The 13,061-nt window shown below is 52.2% G+C and overlaps 2 protein-coding genes across 2 annotated transcripts in view; one reads left to right on the top strand and one right to left on the bottom strand.

Annotated features, from left to right (window-relative positions):
- Positions 1-2,019: 2,019 nt before the first annotated feature.
- On the top strand, positions 2,020-11,759 carry GDF11 (growth differentiation factor 11). The gene is made up of 3 exons (XM_004466071.3): positions 2,020-2,605; positions 7,430-7,827; positions 8,391-11,759. The coding sequence occupies exons 1-3, from the start codon at positions 2,170-2,172 to the stop codon at positions 8,769-8,771; spliced, it is 1,215 nt and encodes a 404-aa protein (XP_004466128.1). The 5' UTR covers positions 2,020-2,169; the 3' UTR covers positions 8,772-11,759.
- Positions 5,576-13,061, bottom strand: part of SARNP (SAP domain containing ribonucleoprotein) — a 63,110-nt gene continuing 55,624 nt past the window's right edge. Inside the window, exon 13 of the transcript XR_188498.3 lies at positions 5,576-11,720. The gene's annotated coding sequence lies outside the window, so the exon portion shown is untranslated. The remainder of the gene's footprint in view (positions 11,721-13,061) is intronic.

Here is a 13,061-nt window from a genome sequence, read left to right as displayed (position 1 = left end):
GCATGGCAAGATGATAAAAACAAAAGAGACATAGAGAGACAATGAGAGACACAACAAACCAGGGAGCTGAGGTGGCTCAAGAGATTGAGTGTCTCTCTCCCATATCGGAAGGTTCTGGAATCAGGTTCCCCGTGATGACTGCTAAAGAGAAGACAAGCAAACACAGAAGAATGTGCAGCGAATGGACACAGAAAGCATACAGCAAGCACAAGTGGCATGGGATGGGGGGGTAAATAAAAAATAAATGTTCAAAAATAAATAAGTAAAAACAAACATTGTGTGTGCCAGGCACCATTAGTCCCTAGCAAGACAAAGATGAGCAAGAGTTGATCCCCTCAAAAATTTTCACTCTAGTGCATATTTGTCTATTGACCTCTGGGGTTTTGGGATTAAGAAGGTAAACCTGGATATACCACATTTTTAAAATCTGTTCATTAGTTTATGGCCACTTGGCTTGTTTCCTTCTACATAGTATTGAGATTTATACTTAATGTTTGGTAATTAATATTTGATCCCTTAGTGTCTTGTATATTTTGAAATATGTAAGTTACTTAATAAATACTCTATGATTTGGGGGGGGGGGAGTTAAACCTAGAGAAACTGAGGTCTGGGAGGAGGTATCCAGATCCAAGAGAAGTTAAGTATCTTAGGAGCACCCTGGCACCTTGGCACTCCTTTGCTCTGCCCTTTGACTGTGCAGGGTCACACCTGAAAACCAGGGCTGGTCGCACATCTGCCTTTCTCCCCTTGCAACTTGCTGCCTCCAACTCAGGCAACTGAATGCAGACTTCTCATCCCATCCTCATTCTGCAACTCCAACCCCCTTCCCAGGCTTTTAAGACCCTAAGGATCCAGAAGTACAGCTAGGAATCCAGAGACCCCGATTCCTCTAGTATAGAGGCCTCCAGCCCCTGCTTTTTCCAGCCTGCTGACCCTCTTAACTCTTTCAGGCCCAATTTCAAGTTCACACTCTTCCCAGCTCCGCGTCTTCCTCCTGCAGTGCTTCCCATCACCTCCCCACCTTCTCAGGCTGTCCCTGGGCTCTTCCTTTCCTAGTCTCTTGCTAACCCTCACGGGCAATCCTTCCATGTCTCTCTTCTTGATCCCCTTAGGAGCCCAGCCCGCTGCTTTCCTTCGTGGCTTCTTTTAACCTCTTCTTTAGGCCACCTCCTATAGCTGGGGCCCGTCTGGACTGACAGTCTCCACTTCCTTCCCCTTGGAGCTCTCCAGGCTCCCCCCAGAGCTGATTTTGGTCGTCACTCTCCTTTCTACAGGAGTCTGGGTCTCCCATCTCTGCCTTCCCCTGATCCCCTGAACTCCTTTGCTATGGCCCAAACTCTGCCTCTCTAGTTGCTACCCCCTCCTCTGCCTCTCTCTCCCCATGGCCCTGTCCCACCAGTTCCATTCGTTTGTTCCTCTTTCCCTGTTCCCATTTCTTCGCTCCCCAATCTCTGTAGACCCCTTTCTCTTCCCCAGATGTCTAGCACCTCTCCTTCTGGTCCTCCCTGTCTTTGTCCCTGGCTCTCCCCGCTCTTAATTCTCTCACTCGTTATCCCTGTCCCTGACCCCGTCTCTGGTTCCCCACAGACATACGATCTCTATTTCTAGCCAAGTCTCTTCTGTGGCTTCCCCCTCTGACCAGCTTTCCCCCTTTGTCTCTGCCCGTCCCCTGCTCCTCCTCCTCGTCTCAGTCTCTGGATCTGTCTCTTCCCCATTTCCCTCTCTGTCTCTCCTAGTTCTCTCTGACTCTGACTTTGCCTCGATGTCTCCCCGCCCACCTCCCCAATTTCTCTGTCTCTCCCCCTCTCCTTGGGTCCTCGCTCCCTCCCTCTCCCTCTTCCTCGGCTCCCTCCGGCTCCCTCTCTCGCCTCGGATGACAGCGCTGCCTCTTTTGTTGGCTCCGCAGCCAATCGCGGCCGCTGACGACACGGGGGCCGGGGCTATAAAGGGCCCGGCCCGGCCTCGGGCCCCCCCAGCCGCCCGCCCCGGCCGCCCGCCCGCCCCGCCCGCGCGCCCGCCGCCCCCGGCCCCCCCGGCCCCCCCCTCGGCCGGGCAGCCCCCAATCCCGCGCCGCCCGGACCCCCTCCTCCTCCCTCCCCCTCCCCCCGCCCCCTCCCCGCGGGACTCCGGCGTCCCCGCCCCCCAGTCCTCCCTCCCCTCCCCTCCAGCATGGTGCTCGCGGCCCCGCTGCTGCTGGGCTTCCTGCTCCTCGCCCTGGAGCTGCGGCCCCGGGGGGAGGCGGCCGAGGGCCCCGCGGCGGCGGCGGCGGCGGCGGCGGCGGCGGGGGCCGGGGGGGAGCGCTCGAGCCGGCCAGCCCCGTCCGCGGCGCCGGAGCCGGACGGCTGCCCCGTCTGCGTGTGGCGGCAGCACAGCCGCGAGCTGCGCCTGGAGAGCATCAAGTCGCAGATCCTGAGCAAACTGCGGCTCAAGGAGGCGCCCAACATCAGCCGCGAGGTGGTGAAGCAGCTGCTGCCCAAGGCGCCGCCGCTGCAGCAGATCCTGGACCTGCACGACTTCCAGGGCGACGCGCTGCAGCCCGAGGACTTCCTGGAGGAGGATGAGTACCACGCCACCACCGAGACCGTCATTAGCATGGCCCAAGAGAGTAAGTGGGCGCTAGCGGTGCGGTACTGGCTCCTGTGCCGGGAAGTCGAGCGCCTCCGGCTGGGGAGCGGGGCTCTCCCTGCTGCCGTGGCCGGGAAGGTTTGTCCGCGAAAACTTGACTGGTTGGGGAGCGGGGGCTGCTCCAGAGAAGTTTTTCCAGCGCTGGAGATGGGCTAAGGAGTTGTGTGCACGCCCCGTCCCCGGAGGTGGGGAGGGGGGGTGGCAATGGGGCGGGTTGAGAGATCCTGCCTCCCACTCCTGTGTGCGCTAAAGACCCATGTTGGGGGGTGTCTGGCAAAGCAGGGGCCCGCAACGGAGGGGACGGGTCAGCGACTCTGTCCTAAAGGGCCATACTGGGGAGGCTGGCACAGAATCGGGACCGAGATTCCCGCAGTCCAACCTGGCTGTGGTGCTCTGTCCCCCAGTGGCCCTGACACCGACACCCCACCCCCTCCACCCCGTGCTCCGCAACGCGCTCAGCGGGCCGCAGGGAACCGAGTGCTCCTCTCCCTCTCCCAAGAATAGGATCTCTCCCGGCAGCCCAGCTGGCACCCTCTCCACCCCAACCGGTCTCCCTAGGGGCCGGGAAAGCCGCGCCTCCTGGGTACTGACCGAGCTCAGAGAACTCAGCTCCTTTGCACTGAGGGCTAAGGGCACCTTTTTGGCTGTTCAGACCTTAGCAGTGTTCCATCCCTCATTCACCGGCCTCTATCTGCAACCAGACTTGAGAGAGAGAGAAGGACCTAGGGAAAGGGAGAAAGAAATAGATGGCCAGAGGGTGGGGGACAGCGCAGAACCCAGGCATCCGAGCCTCTGGCCAAATGGAAGATGAACATGTTAATAGACTTGAGCTGCTTTGAAATTTTATGGCCTGGAAAATTCTGGACAACCCCCCACCCCCACCCCCGTGCTGTCCTTAGGGTCAGGTGACTCCCTCCTCCCCTCCCCCACCGAGGTCCCCTCACCCCTACCCCCTCAACTCCAGAGAAACAGGCCCTCTTCTTCCCTAGTGGTTTGGCAAAGTCTCCCTCCACCTCCCCTCCCCCCCCATACTGTTTGGTTTAATGGCTCTAAACAGAAAAAAAAGGGGGGGGGGCCTGGTTTATTGGCAGATGGGTCATAAAAAGCTGGGGGCTGAGGGGAGTCCTAGTGGCCCACCCGCCTGGGAGACGTACAGGAACCCAGGTGTGCATCTAGCAGACTGAGTACCACATTTGGCCATACGTATTTCTGCATACCCCAATTCCACTGTTCTTGGTCGGGGCTGTAAAGAAAAGAGAACCAGAAGGACTAGGGGATCTGGTCTTGGGTCCCTGAGTCTCCCTTCTGTTCTGAAGGAGCTGATTATAGAAGCTAGGGTCAGTCTGAGACTGACTGATGGCAGGGGTCATGGTAGTGGATTCTAGAATTCTAGAGTTGGACAGGAATTCTGAAGGAGTTTGCTGGAAGGTGAAGGCTGCAGAGGGAAAAGATACTCTGGTGTATGTAATAGTGTGTGTGAGGATTTCCAGAATGTGTAATGGGGCTGTGGACCACTCCCCCACCTTGGCCCTCTCTATCCCTTAGCATCCCTTAACCCAAAGGCCTGAGCCCAGACTTAGCTCTGGTGATAGAGATGCAGGAAATGAATGGACCCTGCATGCATGGACTGGGCAGTGCAGGTGAGGCTGGGGGGAGCACCAACAGGAGGGGTCCCACTCCAACTTCCACCCCGTGCTGCCTCAGGACTGCTAACTAGGGAGCTGGATCTTCAGCCAGGTATTGTACGTCCCCTTTAAGAAAAAGCCTGAGCTCTTAAGAGAGGGAGGGGGAGCGGAGCAGGGAGGGAGAGAGGGGAAAAGGAAAAAGAGACTTTTATAGTCTAATCCCCAGGGACCCGCTTTAATAAGAGACTTGTGCTCTGCTAATCGGGGGAGGTGTTTGTCAGCAGAGATGGCCTCCGCTCCCCTCCCCCTCCCTCCTTCCCCTCCCCCATCCCTCAACCCTGGACCCCAGCCCCCACCTTCTACAGTGCTTGCCCTAATTCCCTCCACCCTCTGGCTCTCCCACCCCAGCCTTCATCCTGGGAACCCAGCCCCCTGCCCTTCTGGGAGCCAGCCCAGCCCCTCAGTTTCTTCTCTCCTCCCTACTCCTGGAGGCCCCTGCCCTCTCTGCCCAACAACCTCCTGCCCCTAGGCCCTCCAGCCCCAGTTGCCAGCGAGTGTTGGGGGGTGGGTGGGGATCAGGGAGGGGGTTGGGCTTTTGCTGAAAATAGTGCAATGACCTCTCTCCAGACCAACTCCGCCTACTAAACCTGACCTGCTGCCTGCCACCAACCCGATCAATCCAACACAGATGTGGCCCCTTCCCCTCCCGGCGGGGGCTGGGCCTGTGTGTATGTTGGGGACTCTCTCGGCCCCCTGTTTGCTTCTGTGGCTCTACCTGCTTCTCCTTTGTTCCTCACTCTGTACCCTTTCTAGCCTTTCTCCGACTCACCCTACTAGGTTTAAATGGGTCCTTTAGCTTCCCAACGAACTCACAACCCACTCCTTTTCGTCCCTTTTCTTTCACAGGGCTCTCCAACCCTCAAACTTATTTCTTCTCTTCCTACCATGATCTTCCCCCTTTCTTCCTCTCTCTCCTCCATTTCTTTCTTCTCTGTTTCCATCTCTAGCAGGCTCTTCTCCATTCATATTTCCCTCACTCCCTCTCCCTCGCCGCCCATCTCTTCCCCTTCTCCCTTTCTTTCTGTGTCCTGTCCCCCTTTAGCACAGACTGTCCTCACATCCACCTGTGGAGAGGTATGGTGATTCCGTGAAGTGGGGATGAGGGACTCTGTCCAAAGGAAACTCAGACATAGAGGGAGGGATGGGGCTGTGGTGCCCAGTCACCCATCTCCAAGTCCTGTATTGTAAAGCATCAGTTTAGGTGGGGATATATTTAGAGCTTAGAAAAGAAGCAATGTCTTTCTTTGGAGAGTAGAGAAGGAAAATTAACAATGAACCAACATTTATTGAGAAGCTACTACTATTTCATATTCTTTAATGCTCAGCACACATATGAAGCAAGGATTATTATCTGTACCACACTGAGAAGTTTGCTAAGGTCAGATACTGGTTAATTGGGCAGTGATTAAACCCACTTAATTGTAGAATAGTGAAGAATAGTGTTTCAATGCTAGAAAGAACTTTCACACTCATGCCTACATAATTTAAGATTGGGGATTTGGGGACTTCATTCAACATGTATTTATTGAGCACTGCCTGGCTCTATAGGTGCTGAAGACTCCACCCCCATGGAGATTAGTGCCAAATGGCAAAGACAGGCAAGAGAAGAGACAATTCCTATGCTGAAATTAGGCTATTTGGATATTGCTTTTTCACACTTTATCTCACCAACAGCTTCCCTGCCCAGCTACTCTCTAAATCTCTGAATATCTACTCCCCAAACCCTACCCCCACTGCACCGTCCCTGCAACTCCAGCAGGTAGGATAACTGGGAGGGCTATCAGAGCACTGAGATCTCAGAGAAGATCCAAGGAAAAGGAAGCTGCAGAGAAACTTTTGTGTATCATGCCCTGAATAAATAAAGATCACTAAGCATTTTCCACTCTATTCCATTTGGAGGGTCCTCCTTCTCTTGGATGGGGGTAGGCAAGTGCTGTTGGAAGACAACTGAGGCTAACTAGGTCGACCATGATCTCCATGACATGTACAACTCAAGAGCTGGGCATGATGCATAAGTGCCTGGACTTCCTGGCCATACCTATATGGCTCTGGAGGCTGTCTTGATTCTTCCTTTCTCAGTCAATCTGCATTTCTGTCCAGGGGAGACATGATTTAGGGCATTCCCAGGAGATTAGGAAGGAGAACTGGGAGGAACTGGAAGGGAAGCAGTAGCGGATAGTAATAATCATCACTTAGACCCACAAAGGGTCAATTTATTTTCCAGAACAAGGGGAAATGGGCCAATATAGAAAGGTGGGATGTTGGGCTTTTGTAAAGACTTACTGGCACTGGGCAGAGGAACCAAAGGAGACTCAGGGGAGAAAAGACTGGTTATAATAGCTTCGGTGTGTTGAAAATTATTTCTGATGCTTTAGGCAAACAGAAGGAAACAAAATGAAGGTAATTTTTCCCTTTCTGGAAAGCTGAGGCTGTAATGGTGATAAGAAAGAGGAAGCAGCTGAGGGAACTTCTCAGGGCAGAGGGAATGGGGAGTCAAATGCACAGGAAGTGCTTGGACTGGTCCATTCTGTTAGGTGTGTTATTTCTTATGGGAAGGAGCAAGAGGCCTAGATCTGAATTCTGGTTTATTTCATGGGATAAATTTAGACCATGTTCCCTGTCTAGAATCTGAGTTATCCCCTCTCTGCGTTTGGGGGCTTATGCCAGGTTCCACCTGAAACAGGGCAAGATGACCAGAAGACAGCAGGTGTGAGAAAGCAGTATGACTCCTGCGAGGAGCATCAAAAGTTCAGAAAACACTGGAGGCTTACGTGCTGGGGAAAGCTGGAGGAAGGGGAGGAGGCAGGTGGAAGGAGAATTATCTAGTAACTATCTTTGTAGATTATCTGGTAAACCTCCCCATTAGCGCAAATGGATTCAGTTCAGTGAGTAAGGCCAGACAGAGCCATCCTACAGGAAAAGACAGGAGGCACTGTGCTGGACACCACAGACATGGAGGTCAAGAAGACAGGCAGGGGAGAGGAAGGGTAAGGAAGAACTGGAAAACTCAGGCTGAGGAGTCCAAATTGCCAAGGTCCCCTGGCTCCTGCCCTTTCCACCCAAGGCTGCTGACCTCCTTCCACACCCTTTGCTGATGCTATGCCCCTCTCTCCCATCAGCGGACCCTGCAGTGCAGACAGATGGCAGCCCTCTCTGCTGCCATTTCCACTTCAGCCCCAAGGTGATGTTCACGAAGGTACTGAAGGCCCAGCTGTGGGTGTACCTACGGCCTGTGCCCCGCCCGGCCACGGTCTACCTGCAGATCTTGCGACTGAAACCCCTAACTGGGGAAGGGACCGCAGGGGGAGGGGGCGGAGGCCGGCGTCATATCCGTATCCGCTCACTCAAGATCGAGCTGCACTCGCGCTCAGGCCACTGGCAAAGCATCGACTTCAAGCAGGTGCTACACAGCTGGTTCCGCCAACCACAGAGCAACTGGGGCATCGAGATCAACGCCTTTGACCCCAGCGGCACAGACCTGGCTGTCACCTCTCTGGGGCCGGGAGCTGAGGGGCTGGTGAGCAAGGGACATGAGGAGGTGGTGGTAGCAGTGGTTATGTTGTAACCTGGCCCTGAGGAAGTGGGGATGTTGAAGAGAGACCGGGAATGTGAAGGGGGTTGGGGACCAGCATTATTTCTCTGGGGCCGGGATCTAATTCAGGAGGAGGATTGGGGCAGGGGTGGGGTGGGCAGCGATCACTTTTCAGGGATCCAAGCCAGGCAACAGCTGATCACTGGACTTGGGTTGAGAGTATCGGGCAGCTAATGGGAGATCCGCAGCTAATGGGAGATCCGTGGGAACACCAAAATTGGCTGCTGTTGAAGCCCTGGGCCGAGGAGCTGATGAGGGTCGGGTTGCCAGTGGAGGAAGAATTAGGGAAGGTGAGTTCAAGGAAGAGATGGCTAGCTAACAAGAAAAATGGGCAGAAGATATGAGCTGGGGGTGGGAGCAGTGGAAAAGCTGAGAAGTCAATGGTCTCTGTTCTGGTGCCCCTGTTGAGAGGCCAGTGAGAAAGGAAAAAGGGAGCAGGAGCTGTTCAGGGCTGCGTCAGATCTTTTTCTCTTCTCCCCCACCCCCAGCATCCTTTCATGGAGCTTCGAGTCCTTGAGAACACAAAACGGTCCCGGCGGAACCTGGGCCTGGACTGTGATGAGCACTCAAGCGAGTCCCGCTGCTGCCGATATCCCCTCACAGTGGACTTTGAGGCTTTCGGCTGGGACTGGATCATCGCGCCCAAGCGCTACAAGGCCAACTACTGCTCCGGCCAATGCGAGTACATGTTCATGCAAAAGTATCCGCATACCCATTTGGTGCAACAGGCTAATCCAAGAGGCTCTGCCGGTCCCTGCTGTACTCCTACCAAGATGTCCCCAATCAACATGCTCTACTTCAATGACAAGCAGCAGATTATCTACGGCAAGATCCCTGGCATGGTGGTGGATCGCTGTGGCTGCTCCTAAGGTGGGGGACAGAGATACCTCCCCCAGAGACCCTACCCCTAGACCCCCAGATCGCAGGCCCTAGAACTCCCTCCACCTCTTCTCATGAACATCACACCTTGTTTCCTGCCCAAGCAGTGTGCAATACAACAGAGGGAGGCAGGTGGTGGGTGAGGGGTTGAGAGGTTTAGGGGAGAGGGGAAGGAGGAGGCATGGTCAGGGAGGGGAGTGTTTGAGGTTTGCAGGTGAGAAGGTTTGGTGAGAAGACAGAGAGATGTAGAGACAGAGGTAGAGACAGAGAGGTAGAAAAAGAGGGACAAAAAGACCAGCAGTAAGAAGGCAAAGGGGTAGAGATGCCGAAAAGACAGGGACTAGGAGAGACAAACAGTGAGAAAGAGACCGAAATGGAGTAACAAGAGAAAGCCCCACACCAAGCCTCCTTTCTTCCACTGTCAAGGTGAGGGGCTTGGCATAGTTTGGGGAGATCCCCTGACTACCATTCTCAGTAGGAGAGGAAATCAAACATACATTCTTAATTCCTTCCCTCTTTCCCTCTCACAGTGGCCAAGAGGAGGGAAGTAAGGGCAGGGGCCAAAGTGAGGATTTTGGAATTTTATTTATTTATTTATTGTGACTTTTCATTTTTTTGGTATTTGGCTTTACCGAATTAGGAAGGCCCCTGCCCACTGTGCCCCATTTGTCCCTTATTCCCCAAAGCTTTCCCCCAATACCCACCCACTTAAGCACTTGTATAAAGCCTCCGGGTTTGGGAATCAGAGTAGAGGGCTCGAGGGCTGACACGTTTCCAACCCATAATCACCCTACTCAACCTTCTGGAGCCAAACAGGTTGAACTGAAGCCAGCGGCCATGTAAACAGTAAGAGGTTTGGGTTTAGGAGCTAGTGAAGAGAGAGCCCTCAACATCCAGAATCTATATGAGAGCCACTAAACTAACCCTCAGGCGCACCCTCACAGTACCGAGTTATTTAGCTAGAGGCTGCGGACAGCTTATGCCCAAATTCCCCTCAGCCAAGAGAGAGACCAAAGAGCCTGTGGAATGCCCCTGCTCCCAGCCTCTATCTTCAGGTCAATGAAAAGGAGAGAATAAAGAGATCCCAGAGTCCCCCGGGGTCTGGGTTGGGTTAGGAGGTCAAGAAAGGAGTACTAAGGAGGCTGAAGATTACAGGGCATTTGAATCCAAATCACTGTTCTGGGTTAGGGAATAGAGCCAGCAGACCACGGGGGAAGGGATTCTGGAGGGGGGACATTTTAGTTCCCCAACCCCAAAGCTCAGGGTGGAAGGGGGGAGAACAAGGACGCAGAGTGTCTATAATTATTTTTATCTTTTATTTTTGGAATCTAGTAGTACCTGGCAACAGGGAGGGGACAGTACAGTAGGGAAAAGCATCTGACAAGGCCAGTTAGAACGGAGAATGGAAAGGATGGAGACTCCCTGGTTTGGAGGGGTAGAAAGCAGGCAGAGACTGATTGCCACTCCGAGTCACTAGCTGGGCCTGCTCACGCCTCCCACAATCCTGACCCACTCTCCTCTGGACTTACTGTGCCTGTTTCTTCCCCTCGATGGAATGAAAAATAGCAGCACCTGCCACAGCAAAGAGATGAATTCTGAGCACTTACCACGGGCACTTTATGGACATAAAATACCTCTCGCTGTGGGACAGATAACCAGGGCACCAGAGTAGTGGTGAAGAAATGTGAGGCGTTTTAAGAGTTACAGGCTTCAGAGTACAAGTTCCCTCTGCCTCCCAGCTGGACAGTGCCTGAATACCTGAGCCAATGGGCTGGGGAAAAGTCTCCTGATCCACACCCTACCCATACCTCACCACCAGACCTCTTGGCTACTTGCAAAAGCCTAGAGGATGTGAGGAGGAAGGGGAAAGACCCTTCAGCAAAATTATCACTGAGTAGTGTCAGCAGTTATGGGTCTGATACAATACTAAACTAAGGTAAAATCCGGGTTGGCAGGCTTGTTCTTTCCCAGAACATGACTCTCCTGCCTGGCTCAGGCAGAAGAAGCAAAGTTATGTGACCAGCCTGGGAAGGCGATGCTGGTGAGCTTCAGCACCTTATTTCCATTCCCATAGTGAGAAAATAAGAAAAGGTGTTTTGGCAGAGGAATGGGCAGGGGCTGTTAAGCTTTTCAACTTGCCTCACACAGAGCAGCTCTTCCAACCCCCAGCCTCTCCTCTCTGGCCCTCTTCTTCATTTTTCTTGCCCCTATCTTGGAGAACAAGATACACCTGATCAACGCCATTCTCAATATTCCCTTGGTAGAAGTGAGGAACAGAAGTGAAGAACAGAAGTTCTCATTCTCAATATTCCCTTGGTAGAGGTGAAGAACAGAAGATGCCTCCTTCAAGGTCAAATGCCCATGTCTCTTTGGTTTTGGCATGGCATGGGAGTTGGCATTAGGTGATTTCCTTCTACAGAGCTGGGGCATTAAACTTGGGGGACACTTAGAATATGCCCCTTTAATACCACCAAATAAAAGACCTTTGAGGGGGGGTGGTCTTTCTCTCATGAACATGAATCTATGAGTTGAAGTCTCTCTTTCCCCTGTTCCTCCCTACCCTCAAAAGAGGCATGGGGTAAAGAGGCTTGGGATCACAGCCCAGAGACCCAGTGGGAACTAGCACCTTCTCCCACCGTGTGATGTGTGTGCACCTGGCCAGTGCCCCTCTGAACATATCATAATTAGTGTAATTATTATTGACTTTGTGTACTTGTTACACTGTGTGTGCGATTGCCTTTGTTAAGGGTGTCTGAGGAGTTTGGGACTGACAGGGGCACTGGAATGTTGGGAAAGGACTTCTTCACTGAGATCAAGGCTTCCTGGAGGGAATCAAAAAGGCCATCAGGCAGTTTTCAAGTTATGTGACAGAGGGCAAAGATGGCCATAGGGTGCTCTGAGTTTTGGGATGGTCACATGACACAATCCAGCACTTGAACCTGAAAAAAGAAAAATAAAAGCAGTCAAAGAGTTTAGAATTCAGTGCTGAGCTCTTCTCCCTAGCCAAGCACCACATTTATATCACAGACACCAGGAACAGAAGAGGATCTGAGGGAAGAACTCTGTACTCAAGGACTATGGAGATGGGGCCCTTGGAGCAAGGGAAAAACACAAAGGGCATGTGGGAGAATGGTCTGGGACATGCAGCCCAAGGGATGGTGGCCAAAGGGTGGGAAAGGGGGAGGACCTAAAAAAAACTCTTCTGGAGAGCTTGATCCAAAACAGTCCCAAAGATTATAAAAACCAGGCTCCACAGAAAGAAAGATCCAAAAGTTCTCTTGAGAATATGTTTATTAAGGAAAAAAAACCCTCAGATAATCCTGCTGTCTGTCCTATTCACCTGCAGTTCTGATCCTAGCTTTCCTCTACAAAATTTCACCAAAATCCATAAACCAACCCAACATAGCCATTCAACTTGCCAATACAAGAGTGATTAAGCATCTTAACTATTCCTTCTTTGATTCTACCATTGTATTTAGAGCACAAAATTCCCACGGAAAAAGCATTGGGGGTGGCAAAGGAAATCTTGCCTGACAAACATTAAAAAAAAAAAAAAAGTTGTGACATCAACTTTATCCAGAAAGGGTCAATGTGCCATCATGCTTTCCCTGTCCAGTTGGTTCTATGAACAGGTTGGCCCCATCGCAGACCAACAGCAAGACTGAGGTTGGGATGCAGTGAGGGAGGACAAAAAAATACTGTATCTTTCCAAGGTAACTGCTTTACTGATACTGAACCCCAGCTTTTGGCCTGAGCTAAAAATGCATTTTCTCCCTCTACTGCTCACTTGCTTCCCATGCTGGGTGTGAAACGACACCCAGAAGAGACAGCAGGACGACTTTTAAGTCTCTGTTCTTTATTCCAAAATATGTGCCCAACCAATACATGGGTAAGTACCTTTCTATACTCTGCCTTTACCTATTTTTTTTGGATGTTAAGCATCAGTAGATTGGCTTTATAGCTTTGGCCTGTAGTGGGGCAGAGGCAGGGAAGTCAATGCCCCAGGCCATATTGTCAATTTTTCTCACAGTAACCTGGGGGTGAGGGGACAACTGGAACTCTTCCCACTCTCCAAACTTCCAAATTAGTCCACTCACTTTCCTAACCTGGGACTGGAAATCTACTCCAGGAGAAAAAATAAATTATTTCCACTGTAACTTACACATGTAGTAAAATTAAGAGCTAATATTTACTGAATGCTTACTATGCAAACTACAGTAGCCACACTGTGCTGAATATATAATCATCTAACTCTCACAACAACCTTCGTAAGAGGGTTC

Source organism: Dasypus novemcinctus, chromosome 12, assembly GCF_030445035.2.
Source record: "Dasypus novemcinctus isolate mDasNov1 chromosome 12, mDasNov1.1.hap2, whole genome shotgun sequence".
Taxonomy (NCBI): domain Eukaryota; kingdom Metazoa; phylum Chordata; class Mammalia; order Cingulata; family Dasypodidae; genus Dasypus; species Dasypus novemcinctus.
Note: the sequence above shows the minus strand (reverse complement) of the source record. Positions and strands in the feature narration are given on the sequence as shown.

Excerpts from the sequence above, each read along its gene's own strand:
- GDF11 (XM_004466071.3), top strand. The coding sequence starts at position 2,170 with ATGGTGCTCGCGGCCCCGCTGCTGCTGGGCTTCCTGCTCCTCGCCCTG. Across the intron at positions 2,606-7,429 it reads CATTAGCATGGCCCAAGAGA|CGGACCCTGCAGTGCAGACA; the intron begins GTAAGTGGGCGC and ends CTCTCCCATCAG. Across the intron at positions 7,828-8,390 it reads GGCCGGGAGCTGAGGGGCTG|CATCCTTTCATGGAGCTTCG; the intron begins GTGAGCAAGGGA and ends CCCCACCCCCAG.